At 39.4% G+C, this 21608-nt stretch overlaps 1 protein-coding gene and 1 pseudogene across 6 annotated transcripts in view; both read right to left on the bottom strand.

Moving 5' to 3' along the window:
- The window catches only part of Cdk8 (cyclin dependent kinase 8), a 69963-nt gene that overhangs the window by 14379 nt on the left and 33976 nt on the right, over positions 1 to 21608 (bottom strand). For all 6 annotated transcript variants that reach the window (XM_028778009.1, XM_028778010.1, XM_028778011.1 and 3 more), the window contains exons 4-6: positions 19156 to 19296; positions 6003 to 6060; positions 3732 to 3863 (exon numbers count right to left, since the gene is read on the bottom strand). In XM_028778009.1, the coding sequence (XP_028633842.1) occupies positions 3732 to 3863; positions 6003 to 6060; positions 19156 to 19296 (331 nt within the window). The remainder of the gene's footprint in view (positions 1 to 3731; positions 3864 to 6002; positions 6061 to 19155; positions 19297 to 21608) is intronic.
- On the bottom strand, positions 9658 to 10168 carry LOC114629902 (annotated as a pseudogene).

The raw sequence follows: 21608 nt of genomic DNA, 5'->3' as shown, positions 1-21608 counted from the left end.
AGTTCCTGTGGACTATGGACCTGTCAGCACTGAGCACACAGTTCCTGGGGGGGGGGGGGGGTCACAGCTACTCTCCTTGCACAAGAACTCATCAAGTCATTCTGTGCATGTGTCCCTGCTTTCCTCTTGTACAGGTTGTAAACTCTTAGGAACAAGGTCCAGAATTTGATTTCATATTAAGGTTATCACACGAGCCACCTATTTATGTACAGATGATGATGAGGAGAGAGAGATGAATACAAGTTAAACCTGCTTTCTCCCACATCAGATGGACTTTAAAGCTGCTGGACTGTAGACTGGGAGGAACAAAGAGTCTCAGGTGCTCAGGCATGAGACTAATTTTGTAATCACTCCATTATCTATATAGTCTGCCAAGATCTTACCAAAAGTAACAGTGCTCTGAAATATTAAATTCTTTGATAATAAAAAATAACTATCATATTAACTGAGAAAGCCATTTTCAATTTGTTTAAGAGTATTTTCAAAAAAATATTCAAATGTGTTTAAGCAACAGCACATATTCAAAACAGCAATATATATATATATATTTATATATATATAAAAGGACAGCTGCTCTCGGGTAAGTTCACTGGCCCCAAGAATTGAGGTCAGGGGAGTCACCATGGGGGGCCGGAAGGGGGAACGAAAAGAAAGAGCATAAACACAGAGAAAAAGGAGAAGAGTCTGATTTTTAGAAAGTTACTATTTTGGAATAAATTTAGACTTATACAAAGCTGCCAAGAGAGTTTTCATATATGACTTATGTTTATAATTCTTTTTCTATGAAATAAAATGTGATCTCAAAGCAGATAAGAACATTAGTGAACATAAAGTTTTTGCCAAATAAAAACCCAGGATGGATTCAAGATTAATTGAGAGGATGACAGCAAGCATCCTACCTTTTCCATCTGGAGAATGAAAAAGGCTTCACAGAAATATAAGCAAAATCTTAATAAATATAAATGCCTAGTTTAGACAATATAGGTTCACCTGTCAACAGAGACTAGACATTAGTGGGCTGTGGTGAACAACAGGAAGGTGAGTTCAGTCTGCTGAATTCTAGATACCACTTGGAGCATCACAGACATGGTAAGGATGTGATATAGTGACGGAGCAAGATTACTCCAGATGGCATTAGCACAGATGGCTTCCTCTAGGAAGCTCTCTGTGAGGAGGCAGTATTCTGACTAAAATCTAAATTGAAAAGAAGAGAGAGGTGGTGTAAAGATGTGTTCTACAGATGCTGCAAACATTTCTGGTCCATAGAAGGCAGATTCAACAAAGCGAAAACAGACCTCGGTCTATGGCATGGTGCCTGAGCAGCACTGTCCTACAAAAGTATGGACATGTCAAACCAGAAAAGACTGTTATTTCAACACCTAGCTGGCCCTTCTCCTCATTGTCTAACAATGCTCTCAGCTGTTTGATATACAGCAATTGGGCCCAAAGCCAGGAGATTCTTACATCTGACTGGCCCCAGAACACAGAGTTGTCCATTCAGGTATCTGGTTCTCCCTGGGGATGATAGCTGACTGTTAAAGAACTTCAAAGTGTAATCAGCAACCTACATATCCCATGATCCAACACAGAGTTCCCAGGTGGCTTTTGCAACTTAATTCTTAAATACAAATAGAGAAACTAGGGGTCACCTAAGTAATTAAGGGACCTTATCACACAGATGAGAAATGACACAAATGGAAAACAGAGCCTAGAAAGAAAACATAGGTTCTTTCCTCAGGTTGCCAGGGAGACAGCTGACATTCAGGCTGAGAGTTCTTACTAACAGCAGCCCATGGACTTTCAAAGCAAGAAGAGGGGCCTGCCTAAAGATTGGCAAGAAGAAGCTTCCTCATTACTTCAAGAACATTGGTCTGTACTTCAAGACATCCAAAGAGGCCATGGAAGGCACCTACACAGACAAGAAAGGTCCTTCACTGGCAACCTTTCCGTCTGAGGGTAGAGCCTTTCAGTAATGGTGACCAAGATGAAGATGCAGAGGCCCTGACTTCCTGCGACACTTGAAGTAAAATTGCTTCCAGAACTACCACAAAAACTATGTCTGTGTACCTGTAGTATGCCCCTCAGTCTGTCCATAATCAAGCACCCAAGATGGACATGCAGACAAGCAAGACAAGTCCATGGCCCTGAGCAAGACAATAAACTTCAGTGTGTTTAAGGTTGAAAGGCTACTGGCAATAAGAGGTTCCAGAAGCTCTGGAAGGACCATACCTGACTCCCCAGAACAGAATATCTTTCAACCTAACACATAAGAAAAGACTGAGGAAGTAATAACTATGGGTGTAGAACAAACCACAAACAACTTCTGTAATCCTTGTTTTCAAAGATATTAGCAAAGCTTTTCTTCACATAAACCAATACAAAAGTCATGGTTAGACATGGAGCTCCTAAGAAAGCCAAAAAAGTATCAGAAGAAAAAGCACAGTGGAAAACGCCAAGAGGCCCAGCATCTCATAGCAGTACACTCCAGAAGAAAGGAACGAGAAACTTCAAGAGAAGATCAAAGAACCATATACCTTAAGAATTATCTAGAGACAATAGATAAGAGCTGAATGATTGTGTGAAAAAAAAAAAGCTATAAAATGCGGAAATGAGAAACAAATAGCATTTGTTTTCAGAAAGAGACAAGCCTAAGTGACCCACAGTAACCTGGGATCTGAGAGTGGATTAGCCACACTGCTACCTCAAGGCAAAGAAGTATCAGAGCTTGTATTGAAGTATCTAAATGCTGGGCGGTGGTGACACACGCCTTTAATCCCAACACTTGGGAGGCAGAGGCAGGCGGATTTCTGAGTTCGAGGCCAGCCTGGTCAACAGAATGAGTTCTAGGACAGCCAGGACTACACAGAGAAACCCAGTCTCGAAAAAACCAAAAGAAAAAAAAAAGTATCTAAACCACCAAGTAAATAAAGGTCTTTCCCAGAAATACTACAAATTAGACAATAAGATGCTCTTCCAAAGAAAGCCACAGGAGGAGAAAAAAAAAGAGATAATCATGGGATGCAAAAAGCCTAGAAGAATACAAAGGAAAATGTCTGGGGGTAGGGAGTAAAGCGTAGGGTAGGTCTGGGTTACCCGTCACAGGAAAAATGGCTGCAAGCCTCTAGGTCAAACATAAAAGAAGAGTACTTACAGTAACATTCACCACAGTAAAATGAAGCAGAGAAAAATATCAGTCATGGGGAAGTAGCATAAAAGGCTGCAGATGAGAGTTTCATTCACTGTACCATGTTAAGTTAGCTGCCAACAACTTGAATGGCAGTCAGCAGAGGACCCGAGAAAGAGTGGCCGTGCTGTGACACCAGTAACATGGCTGATAAGGGAACATGAGGAAGCAAGAGTACCATGCTCCTAACTTTGAAACTCTCAACCCCTTAAGTTCGAATATTTTCTTTCCTTAATTTTTGAGGTATTTTCTAGAAGTTAGCATTTCTTTTGGTGGCAGAAAGAACCTGTGTATGAAGTTCCAGAACTTAAAATTTTCAGTTTCTCTTTTCATATAAAATTAATTTCTTTTTACTCAAAACATTCTGAACCTCTTTTGTAAAGAGATGTGCAATTTCATGCTCTCAGGTGCTAATGTGTATATATGGATAGTGGAATTCTGGGGGTTTGTTTTTGTAATTTGCTAAATACTTGATTTAAACATGTTTAAAAATGTCTCACAGAAAAAAAAAATGTAAAGTCCTGTAATTTTAATTAGCTCTACTCACCAATTGCTTTGGTATAATGTCGTGCTCCAAGGAGTAATTCTGGAGCTCGGTACCAGAATGTTACAACCACTGGATCCAAATCTGCTAAAGGCTTCAAAGGTGAATTAAATAATCGGGCAAAGCCCATGTCAGCTGTAAAAACAACAACAAAACCATGTAAGTAAACAGATAGGTCTATTTTGCATATGTAGTCTCATTTGCCAGTGTTGTTTATCAAGAATGTATGCTGGGGGCGGGGGAGGATAAAGCTTTTGCCACTTTTATTGACTGAAATGTAGAAATGCTTGAGATCAGTCACTTAGCTCTGTTGTCAGATCTCCAGGGTAAGGCTGCTCTTCTGGCAGACTTCTTTCAGAGGGCCACAGCTCTGGGTTGAGATAGGTTTAACACTAAGCTATATTTCACCTCGCAGCACTTAGGCGCAACAGAGTGGGGTTTCCATTGTCTGCATCAAGAAGCCTGTTCACCGTGGTCATCAGAGTGACTACAGAGTATTTTCATTCTATTTTCCTTATTTACTTGCCCAGTTTCATTAACTTAAAAAAATCACTGTACTTTTTAAGTTGAAGAGGCTATTTATTTCACTTCTATGCTTCTTCACATGAGAAAAAAGTTAAAAACAAAATCACAAAACTAGGCCTCCAAGATGGCACAGAAGAGTTCTTGGCACAAGTACCACCTCATTAAACTACGCGGTTATGGACTTTGCACTGCTAATCCATAATCTTAGAGGCTTCATCCCTGTATGGCTTCACATGCAGTCACTACACACAGGATGACCCACATTTACCACCCACTGGGTCAAGATTGGAGACCATCTGGAAAATTTAATTCTATTCTAACATTAAGTTAATTTATTATATATACAATGTTTTGCCTGAATGTATGCCTGCACACCAGAAGAGGGCACAAGATCTCATTACAGATGGTTGTGAGCTACCACATGGTTGCTGAGACTTGAACTCAGAACCTCTGGAAGACCAGCCAGTGCTCTTAACCTCTAAGCCATATTCTAACGTCCAGCACATATTCTAACATATTTTTAATAAAGTAGATTTACCTTTAATTGACTTAATTATGGAAGGAGAAAACCCAAATTTTGGCAAAAAAGAAAAATCTTGAATCAGATTATCAAATATTTCCTTTGAAATGTGAATACTTGATGGTGTGGTAACACCCAAAACTTCCAACACCACTCACTATAATACAAAAGAGTAATTCTAAAGGAGAGCTTAAACATGCTATACAAAATTTTTCTAAACCAGATGGTAAAGGAGATACTTAAAATTGCTCTTGGACTCAGCCTAATCTAATCTGCATCCCTTGAACTGACATTTGAATCTGATGCTGTAACATCAGATTGAAGAGATCCCTTCAGAAGCTCATGTAAGGCCACAAGCATTTGGTGGAAAACACAGATATTTACACTACAACTCACAATAGTATCAAAATTACAGTTATGAAGTAGCAATGAAAAAAATTTCATGGTTGGGGTCACCACAGTATGAGGAACTGTATGTAGCATTACGAAGGCTGAGAACCACTGTTCTACTTTATGTCAACACTGCAAGAGAAACTATTGTTAATTGTGTTGTGTTCTTATGGTTCTGTATCTTAATATCTTAATTACATGTCTTCTATCCCCATACCAAACAAACTGAATATAAGTGGGAAACACTGCTTAGGAAAATGACAATGGAAGCAGCAATAGTTAGGGTAAATTTTGCTGTCCTGACACACTGTCACCCAGGGGAAGTCTGATGTACAGGACAGTGCAAAGCATCAATGTGCACTGCCACGAATGTCTGTGCCCTTAAGCAAGGCTAGGGACAGTCCTGCTTGAGAGCTGTGCATGCTGCGGCTCAGGACTCGTGTCTTGGTCAGCTCCTCAGCTGGAGGACTGACAACGGTGCTTCTTCTCATTCACCTGGCTCTGGAGACGGATGGGAGAAATCAAATCGGCCATGTGTGTCTCAGAGGAGACAAGGCTGGCCTAAAAGGAGGAAAGCCACCAGCTCCAAGAGCTGTTTACCTAAGTCAGATGGTTGGAGGAAGCCTGCCTGTGTGGCTTATTTTATAGCTACACCAGTTTGTTCTCTAAGGATTGTGTCATACTCAGGGGAAGGTTTTTCCCTTCTATGTACACTCTTTTGGAATGTTTTGACATTCAGAACTACAGATATGTGCATAGTGATACAGAAAACAGTAATGCAGCCGCCTACTGCATTTGAAAAGCATACTGAACTGTGACTTATCATAGATATAACATACCAATTTTTACTCTTCCTCGCTCAGGACCTTCACCCATAACTAAAATATTAGCAGGTTTCTGTGGAAACAAAAAAATTTTTTTCAATAGACAGTAGTAGTTTTCCTTTAAATCGACAAATGTGTTGATATAACATATATCTACTTAAAAAAAATACTTTTCCTCAAAAATTAAAACTAAACAAGAAGCCACAGAAGAAACTGCATGTGTGTACAAGCAAGGCCGCACAGGCCTCATTGTAGACAGGTCTTTACTGTGGAGCACTAGAAACTTAAAATGTCAAAGTTCCTCTCCTCCCCAGGGGTCTGGTGACACAGCCTGGAACTCACTATCTAGACCACAGCAGCCTTGAACTCCCAGAGCTGCTGGTTTCTGTCTTCTACTACTCATTCTGTAGTTCTGGTTGGCCTAGAGCTTGACATGTACACAGGCTGGATTTGAACTTGTAGTGACTCTCGCCATATCCTCCTGAGTGCTGGGATTCTGGCAAGAGCTACCAGGTTTGACATGTTTTCAGTTATATAAAACAGTCTCAGAGTTTAAGGAAAAATTAATCTCCACAGCTCATTTAATACAAAGTAGCAAATTAATTAGAGGAAAATATTCACCTGGTACTCTTAAAGCCATAAGATCACACCTATGTTTAACATAAAAAATTCAGTATGGTCTTTTTCTAAACATGTTAGCATAGTGATAGTAATTTTATACCAACAATAATTCTGAGGTTTCTTTATTTTTAAATAAAAAGGAGATAAAGTTTAAGAGATCTTTGTCAAAGTGGAATTTTAGTTGTAAGCTCTAAAAACCTTCCTATGATTGCTACCTATGACCTGTTAAAAGCGGCCTCTTTGGGAAGAGGAAGGAAGCTGCATTTGCTTCTCCCTCAAACCTTATCCTTCTACCCTTCCAACTGACACAACTTCAGTTGTACCAATCTGGATGCTAAAGAAAAGTGAGACTGGATTAGGGCATCTCAAACATTAAACAATTTTAAAACTCAAATTAAAGGTTTTTATGAAAGCTGTTTAAAGTGGCACCACTCCACAGGCTTCTACAGCTGTCACTGGAGATGGCTCCAAGGCAGTTCCTATAGTAGACTGCCCTATTAACTCCCAAAGGTTGAAATTAGTTCTTTTTTAAGAGGCTCCCTCCCCCACTAAAATCCACAAAACAGATGCTACTGCTGAAATGACCAGAGGTTACAGATTCCTAGTTTCTAAGATGAGGCAACTCAGCACTAGAAAGCAAACAAGTGGGAGACAGGTGCAGGGCAGAGTCTTCTGCCTACATTCTGACCCCTCCTGACAGTCTCCTAAATAGTCTAGGGCAGAGTTCTTGAATCAGTGTGCTTCCCTATCATCACTATCACTATATTTTATTCAACAACAACATTCTGAGATCTTTATCATGACCACATTCTTGACCAGGGACAGCTGGTGACATGCCAAAAATGTGAGTAACCCTAACAATGTATCTAGTGAGTCTGATGCTATGATGCTGCCCAGAGAGGTAGAACTGCTTTCCTACACTACAGTAATCAATCGACGATAAATCAGTCTCTGGCAATGATTCCATCCATACAGTGAGGGAAATGGTTCTAAGCCTCACAATGCATGTCTTTTCCTTAACCCCATTTTGCATCTCTTGCCATCAAACTCATCTTCTGTACCACTGCTAGGGCTGTCTTTCTAAAACACAAATGTGATTATGTCACCTGTTTCTGGGATCACTATGGTAGCACAGATACTACATGAAAATTAGGAGAAATAGAACACAAAATGATACAGTATGCGATTAGAACTAGGTAGTATCTATTGGTTTTAGGTAGGATCTCATGTGTCTTGGGCTGTCCTCAGACTCCTTTATATAGCTGAGGATATTATATCCTAAGGACCTCTCCTTTCACAACACCAGGTTTATGTGGTATTGGGCATGAAACCAGGACACTGTGCAACCTGGGCAAGCACACTACAAACTGAGTCACATCACAACCACAGAACTAGGGTTTTAAAAAGTTTCTGTGAATAAGGTTTAGAAGAACAAGTGTTAAAGTAACATGGATCATTTTCTCAAAAACTCTTAGATAATTCTGGTTATTTCCATTAAAACATTCCTTCACTGGCTGGACAGATGGCTGTGCAGTTTAAGCCTGTGAACTGGCCTGTGAGTAGAAAGGCTGGGACTTAGATCCTGGCACCCACAAAGCAAGTTGGGTGTCTCATATACCTTAACAATACTCTAAGAGGGCTGAGACAGGAGGGTGGCTAGGGCTGGCTGACTTCTATCATGTTTATCCTAGAGCAGGCCTCAGGTTCAATGAGAGACCCTGCCTCAAAGGACAGATGAAAAATGACAGATGAGGATACCTGCCACTCTCCACTGGCCTCCCTTGAGAGCTTGTGCTCTCTCTCTCTCTCTCTCTCCCTCTCCCTACACACACTTGCACATGAACACACACACTATGGTACATATGACACTTGTGAGAGTGAGACAGTTTCTACCATAGACATGCCCCACTCCTCAGTATCTCTCCTCTGTTCTTTGGGTAGACAATGACCTCTCTAACTGCTGTGCTATGCCTCAAGAGATTTTTCCTGTGTGTTATCTGATAAAATTAAATTTTCCTTCTTTTTCCCACTGAGAGAAATAACAACAAGAACATTGTGAATGCAAATAATTCAAGCTATAATCTAAGTCTCTTTTACTACTCCCCTTCTCACAACAAATCCTACTAGTTTTTCTTTTTTCTTTTTCCAAAACCACAGTTTCCCATTTATTTCAATGGCTCAGCAAATACACACACACACACACACACACACACACACACACACACACACACACACGTACATATGTGTCATATATACATTCATAGAGATTAAGACACAAAGAAAACAGTAGAACATTAAAATCGGGAATCTAGCTAAAGAGTGTGGAAAGTTCATGGTACTGCTTGCTCACTTTTCTGTAGCTTTGGGTTTTAAACACAGGGACACAGATTTCAATAATCACATGACTAAATCACACTGCTTACAAGTAAAACCACTGGCAATAAAGTGATAATTCAGGATGATGGAATTCTGGGAGGGATAAGCTTATGAAGGAGAACTTCACAGGAGTTTCTGATACTGCAAGTACCTCCACTCTAGAATGAATGTTGGATTTTCCTTTCTAGATAGTAACTATACAGTCTACACATTTTTTTCTAAGTATATATTTCCAAACTAGGAAAAGGTTAAAAAAAAGGGATAAGTATATAAAAACATTTCTGAAGGAAAATCATTACACATGATTGTGTGTGTGTGTGTGTGTGTGTGTGTGTGTGTGTGTGTGTGTGTGTAAAAATACTGTTTTGCTTTCTGTGATGTAAGGGGGCTTTTGCTAAAGAAGTCACATACCCAAGGTCAGGCTATGGAAATGTACTAAGCTGGTGATCTTAGTTTTCCATGAGATGGTTCTGATACAATCACCAATTCTCAGCACTGAATTATTTGACATTAGGTAATATGTTTTTATAAATGATTTCTATAGGTTTTATACACATGCCATGGTGTGTCCACACATATTCTGTATATACAGCTTAAGTGTTATTGTGAAAACCTTTTTCGAATGTTACTCGAATGTTCTAAATAACTGACATCGCTCACGAGCCAGTTCTGCCTACTGAGACAGCCTTTTCTGACTCCTGCTGCAACTGACTGGGTGCTGGCAGGCCTGGGTGTCCCCATCCTCGCCATCCGAGTCAGACTCAGCATCTAAGTCCTCATCACTGTCTTCCTTCCGTCTGCAGCTTCTTCTATGGTTAGAACCTTCATTTTCAGTATTTTCTGAAGTCTGGTTCCTTAAACGGAATAACGATCTCTTCTTTCTTTCTACATTTTGCACAAACCTCAAGTTCACGAGCACATGGTCTACACATTATGTGGTAAGAGTCCTTTACTGTCTTTTGTAAACATTTAACACATTTCTTAAGCTTTGACAGTGGTCTGTATTTGCTATATTTTACACACCATTCAAGAACTTCTTTACAGCATTGACAAACTCCATCATGAAGTTTTGCATTAATTTTCTTAGTCTGAACACTTTTATTAAGTTTGTCGTTTTTGAAGGTGAACATATTCTGGTGCTTCTGAGGACGGGATCGAGTCACGTTGCCTTTCTGGGAACTCATCATCAAATCTCAAGCACTATAAGTCAGTGCAGCCTTTAAGTTCCCTACTAGTTTTTCTAAAGATCAAACAGATTAACTGCTTTGGTTTGAGAGTAGAACATGATCCTGGCCAACTTGAAACAACTGTCTCTATTGTGCAAAAGCACAATCCCAACTATAGTTCCTCAAAAACCCTAAACAAGTATGCCTCTATCTGGCAAAAGCACAATCACAACTATTTTCCTGTGATTTTAAGTGAAATGGGAAGACTTCTCTCCTTAAACATTTTCTTACCCACGCAGCAGACCCTCAAAGCCACCAGATAGGAGCACTGACCTAGCCTGTTATCAAGCAAAGAGAAAAAGCTATTTGGCTTCACCTTAAGCTTCTTTTTATTCTTCAAAACAAAACAAACAAATAAAAACAGAAAAACAAGGTCTCACTATATAGCCACAGCTGCCCTGGAACTCACTGCTGGCCTTGAACTTAAGAGATCCGCCTGCCTTTACTAATCAAGTGCCTGGCTAGTTTGCTAGTTTCTTTTTAGCCTAAACTTACTGATCGAGTTTTGAGCCTGAATTTGAAGATAGCTAGGGACTAAATAGTTGACAAAGATGTTGAGGTCTGGCCTGGTATGTGTTCATAGTCACATTTCTAGAATTAACTTTTAAAATTAAGATTTAGTTTATGTATATGAGTGTTTTCCCCAAAGAAGTCAGAAGAGGATCTTGGATCTCTTAGAACTGGAATTATAGATGGTTAGGAGTCACTATGTGGGTGAATCAAACTCTAAGCTGTCTCTAAGAGCAATCAGTGCTCTAAGGTACTGAAACACAGTTCTGCAGCCCCTACTGTTATAAGTTTCTTTGCTAGTTTACTCCCTACCTGGTGTAAAATCTGAAACTAGTCTTAGAGCCAAAAGCCCACTTAACCAGTGTTTTAGTTTTCCTCAAAATTCATTCATTGTCTCTGTCTCTGTCTCTATATCTTTTCCTCTTTCTCCTCTCTTGGTCCCCCCCCTCTGTCTCTCTCTCTCTTCTCTTCCTGTCTCTCTCTCTCTCTTCCTGTCTCTCTCTCTCTCTCTCTCTCTCTCTCTCTCTCTCTCTCTCTCTCTCTCTCTCTCTCTCTGCCCCCTCCCCAAGAAAAGGGATCTCCCCATGCTGCCCAGGCTGTCTTTGAACTCCTGATCTCATGGCATTCTCAGGTTTTATCTCTCAACTAATAGAACTATCTGTGTGTACCTTGCAGAGTCATTTACTTTTAAAGGATTTCAGATTCAATTCAGACATGCTAATCTGCTGTGTATGTATATATAGAGAGAACAGTTGTATTTTTGACTAGTCTTGTCAAATCTTTGATGTTATTGCTTAGTCAGTACTGAGAAAGCTTCCAAAAGATATGATAGGTAATTTTACTTCATTACTCAATAGCATCTTAACATGACAACCTAGTCTCCAACAAAACTAGTTTCTTCCCTTCTTGTATGTCAGTAGTAGAATCTATGGATTTAGTTCAAAAGCGAAGACCTCCCTCTAAACAGTACTAGAAGGAACCGTATTTGTGATAAATATTTTTTCAAAGAGTGCTATGGTCACCTTGGAAGATGCAGAACTTTGCGGGTGACATTCTGAGGGGCATACACTCCATGGAAACCAGATGTCCAAATCGCCTTAAGACAGTCTCACATTATGGCAGCATTTTCCAGTATAGCTATGTTATGAACAGACATAGAAACAGAGCAAGCATCATTATGCAGAGGATAATGACAAGAACTAAGGATGCATGGCTGTTTGAATCTACAGTACCTTTCTCTTGAAAACATTAACAACTGATTTTAATAAAAAGAACATGAGTTCATTTTACAACTGGATGGCTTTCTGTTGTTGTTTGCTTGTTTGTTTTGCTGTGTGCCTCACCTCCTAAACCAGTATTTCTCACAGGAGATGCCTGCGCTGTAAACATCACCTCCCTTGTTACTGCACATACAGCACATCTCCAGGTCCTAATGCTCCCTATGAATCTTTACCATCATGTCTGCTTGTGTGCGTGTGTGTGTGCGTGTGTGTGCATGTGTGTGTGTGTGTCTGTCTCATTTTCCAGATGAGAAGAATACAGATCGTTGGGTAGGGAGCTCAACTGTAAGACTTGTGTCTACCAAGTGTAAGGCCATGAGTTTGACCCTTAGCACCACAGCAAATAAAATGAAACACAAACCTCATGAGTGGCTAACCCTTCCCAAGGCTACAGAGTTAAGAAGTGGAATCAAGATTCAAATAAACCTCAAGCTTGAATCAACTGGGGCTTTATTTGTCCCCTGGTGACAGAAAAGCCTTCCTTTCAACCATCCGTCCTTTTGTTTTCATTAATTTCCCTTTAACATCCTGACTCTCTCCCCAGCTTGTACCCATCTCTTCAGTCTCAAGTTTCCCTTCTTTTTGGCATTTAATTTATAAAAATCAAAGGCAAGTCTCAAGTGCTATAAACTGTACTTTATAACTAAAAGATGACCATCATATAACAGTGTCTATGCTTAGGAAAGAAAACCAGATGTACCAGGAATGTGTAAGAAGATAATATGGCTATCCCTCAAAAGGTCTCACCAAGAGTTAACCAAGTAGGCAAGAGATTAGGATGCTTGTATAGAAGATATCTTTGAACCTGAAGGTGAACAAATCTATGATGCTGGAGAAAACAAAAAATAAACAGTTTTTACTTCAAGTATGCTTCTATGAAAAGATATTTAGGCTGAGTTAAGACAAATTAATCCTCCAAATCCCCTACTTTTGTTAAATTATATGCAATCTAAATGGTATTGCTTTAAATTATAAGCTTATCTGTATTTAGAAAGAATGAAAATTCAAAACTGTGGGCTTAGAAACTAAACTATTAATTACTTTAGGACAAGGTTAGAAATCTTCAGAGTACACTTACACTGACAGCATAAAAACCCATTGGCCAATTACATATGAGTTAAGCCAGGACAAAGGGACACTGTCATAACTGTGCAAAGGGAAGCCAAGCCAGTATATGCACTGGGGCCACAGAGCAGTCTCATCCCTTCAGCAGTCTACTCTGAGACATTGATTCTGCATCTAATTGTACTTGAGGTAATTTTAGTTTATTAAATCTAAAAAAAAAAAATCTTGTCTGTTGATTCAAACAACATTTACATTACACGTATACTAAGTAAATTACACAAGTAGATAGAGGGATTTTGCAGTATGGCCAGCCTCCTGAACTTGCTTCTATAAGAACACTCACCTTTGCCCTCTATTTGATTATTTATCACAGACAAACTGAAAACGACCTAATCAAAGATTTCTGTGGCTCTGAGATTTAAAACAGATTTAGAACAGTAATGATGTTAGGTCAGGTGTGATGTGATAAGACTTATCATTGCTTTTTGCTGTTCCTATGTATGTACATGCCCATGTCAGTGTAGGTGCATATGTGTGGGGTGCACACTGTACGGATGCATGTGCAGGCCAGAGAACCACCTCAGCTGTCCTTTCTTGAGTGCATCCTCCTTAATTTTTAAGACAGGATCTCTCACTGGCCCAGAACTCACTAAACAAGCTAGAGACGTACTAACCCACCACCTCCACTACCTTAGGGCTGAGATTACAGGTATGCACCACACTCCTGGCTTTTTTATTTGGGTGCTAGGGGATGAAGCTCAGCCTCTCATGCCTTACAACAGGCACTTAACCTAACCTGAGAAGACTTTAAAAACTATAGTGCATCTCTCAAGATTAGAGTTCCTTTCTTTTTGTAAATCTTTGGAAATCTGGACTATAATAACAATCTAAGGTCTGACAATTGCTAAAAAGTTAGACTGGATGGTTTATTCTTTATCCTTTTTGTTTGTTTGTTTTGTTTTTTGTTGTTTTTTGAGGCAGAGTTTCTCTGTATAATAGCCCTGGCTATTCTGGACTCCTTTGTAGACCAGGCTTGCCTCAAACTCACCACCTGTCTCTATCTCCTGAGTTCTAGGATTAAAGGCATACTCCAGCATGTCTGGGCTTTTTTTATCCTTTTTGATAGCACAACTGAGAACATTTTTTATAGGCTTTCGAACAGGATAATTCAGAAAATTTTTAAATGATCTTTAAAAAAAACCCTCTATTTTATAGTGTTTTGTCTATAAATACTGTATTTCTCTTTTGTAATAAGAAAAGCCTAAAGCTCAGAAGAAAAAGGTCTGGGTGTTCACTGCTACATTGTAGTAGGTAAGACAGTCTATGCTAGAGGGAATCAGAGTTCCGGCAAATTCTTGTGTCTAATGACAAGAAGCATTAAGAAACCCACACTTATGGGTCTTGTTTTCAGAAACATCAATGATAATCTACTTTGTTACAAAAAATGGGGACAGTCACCTAAATTATTTAATAATGAACTCCCATAGGTCATATGAAAAAAATCCCAAGTAAAGACTATACTTAACAATTACAAAGGCTCTTTCTTCCAAAAAAACTGTTTAAAGAAAATGTTTGATATATTCCTGATAATCTCATCTGTCATAAAGGTCCTTGAGGTTCATCAGCATCATACATACATCAGAATTCTCTTCCACTTTAAGGCTGAGTAATATTCCACTGTATGTATATGCTACATTGTTTTTATGTGCTTATCCATTGTTGGACATTGTTGCTTCTATCTCTTTGCTATTGTGGATAATGGTTATAAAGTTCAGAATTTGCAGGTCTGAGGAAATAGATTAGTTCTAAGGACATGAGTTGAAACCACAGAACCCACATGAAAAGCCAAGTATGGTGGTGGTATGTGCTAACAATTCCAACTCTGAGGTGAACACAGACAGATCCCTGGGCTAGTTCCAGCCCCAAGCTGGTGAGAGACTCTGTCTCAACTCAAACAGCAAGGTGAAAGCTGGCCTGACGAAGACCTGAGGCTGAACTTGGCATCCATGAGCAAAACTCAGAACACACAGAAGCTGAGCTCTGTGAGACCAAACACACACACGCACACGCACACGCACACGCACACGCACACGCACACAATTTTTAAAAGGCAGTCAGACCTTCCTGACCTCTCCTTGAGTACCTCTGGTACATATGCAGAAGTGGAATTGCTGCATCATGGTAACTCCATATTTAATTGTGTGACGAGCTGTCACTCATTTCCACAACAGTTACATCACGTTACATGCCCATCAGAAATACAAAAGGGTCAAGCATCCTTACTGATATCTACAAAAGAAGTTCCCACAAGCTCTTCTTCAGTTAGTCATGTGGAAAATCTCGACCCCACACACCTGATTATAGATAACCAGGTGACAAGACAGAAACATGGAAGTAACTTATCCCAATTATTACAGCTAGTGCCTCTGGAAATTTGTTTATATGGGAAGATTAACAGTGCAGCTTGGCAGAGCCACAGTGTCCAGGTGTGTGAGTCAAACATTATTCTAATTATTCCTATGAATGTAACATTTAAATCAGCAAACATGAGTGAAACAGACTACCCTCCTGCTACAGTAATAAAAGGTCTATGGACTAAAGACTTCGAATCACTTCTGGGAGGCAGTAGAACCTTCATGGGGTGAACCCTTGTCATGGTGCACTAGAAGCTCACTCTTTGTGGGTTAGGGATCATGGCCTCAGCTCATCCCCTTCTGCTTCCTTTCCTCCATCTCTCATTCTCCATCACTTCCACCTAACACCCAATCAGGGTCCCAAAGCAAGAAGGCCCTTCTATTATGAACTGGAGTTCCAAAACTGTAAGCCAACATACATCTCTCTCTGTAAGTTAATCATGCCAATTACTGCATCACAGCCAATCCCTCCTTGCTGGAGAATTCATTTAGTCAAATGAAGCTCTAATAGGAAAAAGACTGATGTGAGCAACAATGGACTAGCAGATGGGCTTCCATGTCCAATTTGTATTCTAAATCTTCCTGGCTTGCACCATACACTGCAGATTTGGAACAATGAGGCTTCTAAAATGCATGAATCAATTTCCTAAAATAAACTGCTTTTTCCATATCCCTATATCAACAACCTCTGTGTTCTGCTGCTCTGGAAAAGCCTAACAAAGACAGGAGTGGCAGAGCCTGGATTGTAATTACTACAAACATTCTCACTGCCAAGAAGTGGGGAGCAGAAGAGAGAAGAGACCAGCATAGAGAAAGGCAGGGCACAAGCTCAGGCACCTTTGTTTTAATCTCTCTACTTCATTGTGACTGGGGACTTTACTGTTCTAATATGAAAAGGTTGGTTTAGTTTTCTAAATTACTTCACAAAATTAATACTATCCAAGCTTCCTTCCTATCAGACCATTTTCCTGGGAACACTTATACAGAGTGAACATGTAGCTTAGTATTAGAGCACTCTGGCATGTACAAGGCCCTGGCTTCAACTCCCAATACTATCACAAGAAACTAACAAAAACACACCCATTCAAAATGGGTGGGTAAAATGCCCTCACATCACCCACTCGAGCTCCACCAGAATGACTATGTAATTCCTACAAAAACAAGTCTGAGCTACCATCCTTGGCTGTGTGATGATTAATGATGATAATATAAATCTTCACTTTCTAAACAGGAGTATTAGTTGTAAAAGCACAGTATTTACATCTATCATCTCAACAAAAGAATGTTTCTACTCGTTTTTGAGAGCAAATATGGCCAGGATAGCTTCAAAATTATGATCCTCCTGCCTTTGCCTTTTGGGTGCTGGGATCACAGGCATGTTCAGACCAGTATTTCTAGTAATAATAATCCTGATTTAATTGACAGAAAGTTCAGTAAGTCCTTGGCTATTATCAAAAGGGTGTTTTCAGGGTGTGTGTATCAGTTATCCACCTTGCCACGTGGTTTGCTGTGGAAGGTGGGCATCCCACCAACTGGTCCAAGTCCTGGCATTAGGAATCTGCCCAGTTTTAGGCATCACTGCACCACTTACCAGCCTCATTCCAAAGGCACAGGGACTATAATGGATTGTATTTGTTCTGGTAAGTGCTTCATCTGCATGTAATGCTTGAGAATGTGAAGGTAAAAGCTGTGTGGCTTCTGAACAGTCTTAGATATCTTATTATCACACATATCAGCATCATATATAGCTACTTTGAAAAATTATAGAACCCAAATTAAATCCAAAATTTAACTTTTAGCTGACAACAAGTGCTAAAACTTTTAAAAATGGAGTTTTTCACTCAGAAAGCAAGGTTTGAGAGGTTGGCACCTGAATAGTGACCAATCTGAAGGCAATCTGCCATGCTAAGCAGTCAATGGCTCTAAGACATGGGATGGATGGATGCTTAAAAGCAGCACTGACTCATCCAACAGGGAACATCAGAGACATCTCACTCCAAGGAAGGAAGCCACAAGAGGAGGTGTGATATATCTAGAGGGATAATGGAGTGGAGCACAATGCCTCACTCTAGAGAGCTACATTAATGAAGCTCAGCATTGCTAGCTTGTATCTAGAGGGGTAATGGCATGGTGCACAGCGCCTCACTCTAGAGGGCTACCCTAATACGGCTCAGCATTGCTAGCATGCAATGACAACACCAGTAACTTTTGGTATTCGTCATTATTATTATTTGGACAGCATCTATAGACAATGGACTTTTAGTTGCTTGTGTTAAGATGCTCTGGCCTCCTAAACCCTTCCTGCTTAAGATGGCCCTATCAGAACCTTCTGAAAAAGCCTATTCTTCACTAGCCCAAGTCACAGAGTGTTCCCACATCTCGTAGGAGCTTCACCAAAAGAGGGGAAACTGAACCTCTAGTTACTGTTTTCAGTCCATACTACTGCAAGTAGTCACGTAAAAAACTTACACACTTATTAAGAAAGCCAATCTGAGTTTAATAAATAAACATTAATTTTTTTAAGTGAAGAGAATTATTTAAAATACAAACTAAACAAAATGTAGACCTCTTCTAGTGTACCTGGTTCTATGTGAACAACAACCTTCCACTGGGACTGTCATTCTCTTATAACTATGATAAAAGCTGGTAGCACAAATCAGACAGAAAAAACAGAAGCATTTTTGTTAAATAGACTATTTCTGGGGTCTGAAATTATCTTCAACTTCATAAAAATTGAATCTTATTTTTGTTCTGTAAACCAACTGTTTATAAGCATGATATTTCAATTCTATTAAGTTTGGATATGGAAAAGAACTCAAGTGATTTCTTTATTCCTGGTCTTAAAGGCTCTGTAGGTGTGAAAAAGCCAGGACAAGACTCATGTTCAATGTTCCTGACAGGACTACTTCAGACTGAAGGAAAGCAGAAGCTGACTAGACCAGAGACTGAATGAACCACAGCACAGCAGCTCTGTGCCTTCACATCAATCTATGAGTTTGTCCCTATGTACACACATGGTTAGAGATGAAGTTCCCACCCTGTGCATGTAATTGTTTAAAACAAAAGTACTGCTCTAAGGCTGACTTCAGTTACCACCTTTACAAAGAAATGAATTAAAAAAGCACAATTTACTTATGCAAAAAGAAAGCAATCAAGTAATTTAAACCTATGAAGACTTAATTAATGATAATATATTACTTTTTGGTTTGGTTTTTTAGAGCAAACAAGGGCTGGGATACAGTTCAGTGCGTAAAGTCCTGCTGCACATGCATGAGGACTTGATGTCCAGCACCCATTCAAAAGCTAACGTGACTTTAACTCCATTGTAAGAAATAATGGAGACAGCAGGTACCCAGAGCTTCCCAGGATCCCTGGCCGTCTAGTCTAGTGGAAACAGCCAGAAGTCAGTCCAGTAAACAGCACTGTCTAAGCTAACAGGGAAGAAAACAAGAGAGGAGCTAGCTGATCACCACCTCCTGTAAATGCACCCTCACATCAGGGTGCATCCTATCAATGGCACAAGGACAGTCCACGCAGGAGTCTGGGCACACTCACACTCCACTCCACCCAAAGACCTGTAGGCCTACTTGCCTATGGCTGAATTTTCTACAGACAACAGGAAAAGTGCCCACTATAAACCCATTTCCTGGTTGAACCCAGCTGTGGATCCACTCACCAAATCCCTGTGCAACACCCAGTTGGCATGAAGATAGTGAATCCCATCTAGGATCTGGTACAACAGTGACTTCACCATTCCCCGAGGTAATTGAACTGGCTTCTTGTTGGCTTTTGAAGCTCTGTGAAACTTAATTATATGCTGAAAGGAAGAAAATACAATAAGAAGCTTTACAAAGACAGAAAGGCAATTTGAATACTATCTTAACAGAAAAGGCAGTGAGGAGACCACTCAGGACATTGACAATAGCACAGCACAGCAGAATGAGCAACATGCACAGTAAACGTGCTCTAAGAACCAAGGGTAAGGGTCCATTTTTAAGGGATGTGATGGCATCTCAAAAAATGAAAGGCAGAGAGGTAGGAACTAGGGTGCTCTTCATTTTAAAATATAATTAAAGTTAATTACATCTGGGATACTATGGACCTGTTTAATCTGGCAGGAATTTCCAAGAACAGAACTATTCTTATAAGATTCAATAAAAAGGGGAGAAAAGCAAATTTCTGATCAGCTAACACAGTACAGGTCTGGCAGCAATTTCTGATACCCATGGGTTATAAAGAACAGTCAGGGATAGGTTTCAGTAAAACACACCCAACATATAGAAACTAAAGAAAAGATTAACAAGTAGTAGACAGTCAGTTAGAAGCATAAAGAATTCTGATAAGGAAAGCCTGCCTGGGACCTGCACCAAGGTCTCTGTACTCATGACTAGACAACCAGAGAGAAATAAAGTACAACTTTATAAATTAAACACTTTGCCAATAAATGTACACAAAATGGTTTCTTCCTTCTAATGTTTCAAGCTCTCGATGAGCTTCTGTATTTTCTATGGAACACCCTTACACTTCAGGAAACTCTCAGGTCAGCTATGCCTCTGATATCAAGACACCCATCTCTAGCACATACTACACAGAGGCCTTCATTACTGAGCAATTCCTGTGGTTAAAAAACAAAAACAAAAGAACAAAAAACAAAACCATAACGAGAGTAGAAATGTGACGCTTAACATTCAGACTGACATTTGGTTTTCTACCTGATATACAGAATAGAACACAGAAAAGGAATAACTAGTGAGTGAGCTAGGAAGCAAGGAGCTGTATTTCCCAAGGGGGAAAAATGTAGCAAAAGTCTGGAGTGAGAAGACAAACATACTCACTGATGCACACCTGTCTATATTGAGATACCTTAAGTTTCTTGTCAATCTTTTACCTCAGACATTATCTAATAATTTAGAATTTGGCCGGACGGTGGTGGCGCACGCCTTTAATCCCAGCACTTGGGAAGCAGAGGCAGGCGGATTTCTGAGTTCAAGAGTTCAAGGCTAGCCTGGTCTACAGAGTGAGTTCCAGGACAGCCAGGGCTACACAGATAAACCCTGTCTCAGGGAAAAAAAAAAAAAAAAAAAAAAGCAAAAATAATAATAATAATAATTTAGAATATGATAACAATCAAGTCTCTGTCATGAAGAAGAAAATCCACTGGCTCTCCAAATGTAACAAAAATAAAGAACTAAATAAAAGCTTCAAGTTTCCCAGAGTAAAAACCAAGGAGAGGAGGTAAGATAATTGAAGGTGTATTTCTTCAAGTCACACTTTAAATATTATTGTGGTTTTTCTAAAACCCAAGTTATTTTAAAGCTAAAAATAAATAGGTAAAAGCCTGTAGGATGGGAATTTTTCACCTGCATATTTTCCATATTTCATGGTTATAAATCAAATACACAGTACACAGGCTATAAGTTTCACCAGTGCAAGTGAATTTCAAAACAACTCTTAATTATAATTTTTGCTGCCCTATGTCAGCCAGCCCACATATAATATTCCAATAAAAGGAAAAAAAGGTTTTAAGTTTTAGGGAATTGAATTGTCCTGTTTTTAAAGAAATGTTAAGAATATTCATTTGCCTTCAGTGAAATTAGTAAAATGATAGAATTATAAATTACTTATACATGTATGTAACATAGCTTATATGTAGAATTAAATAGTATTCCCTAGCTGTTGGAAGTATGTCCTCAGACACCCCTTCCTGCTGTCATGTGTGTGTGACCACAAGTTTAATCAAGGTTAGTTGCATGGACATAGGTGATAGGGAGGCAAATGGTTTTATTTTGTCTATTTAAGACAAGATGCACTTACATTCTTATCAACACAGTATGAGCCATTTATAATACTGGCTAAACCAGTAAACTGTAGTCCCTCATTTGAGAAATCTTCAAAAATACAATTTGGCTCTGTATGTACAAACATCATAAGCCAGACAAACCTAAAAACAAACGCACAAGAGACACTGCAGTCTACTTCTACACTGATCTCATTTTGTAGTATGGCTCTCAGCAGCAGTGATTGTTCTTTCCTATGCAAAAGTATGCCAAGTCAAATCGTAAAACATTATTTTCAATGAAAATGGAACATATTACATTAAATATCAGTTGTGAATAACTAAGAAATGAT

The sequence above is a fragment of the Grammomys surdaster genome, unplaced genomic scaffold, assembly GCF_004785775.1.
Source record: "Grammomys surdaster isolate TR1022 unplaced genomic scaffold, NIH_TR_1.0 320, whole genome shotgun sequence".
NCBI lineage: Eukaryota > Metazoa > Chordata > Mammalia > Rodentia > Muridae > Grammomys > Grammomys surdaster.
The sequence above is the reverse complement of the archived record's forward strand: the minus strand, read 5'-3'. Positions and strand labels throughout refer to the sequence as shown.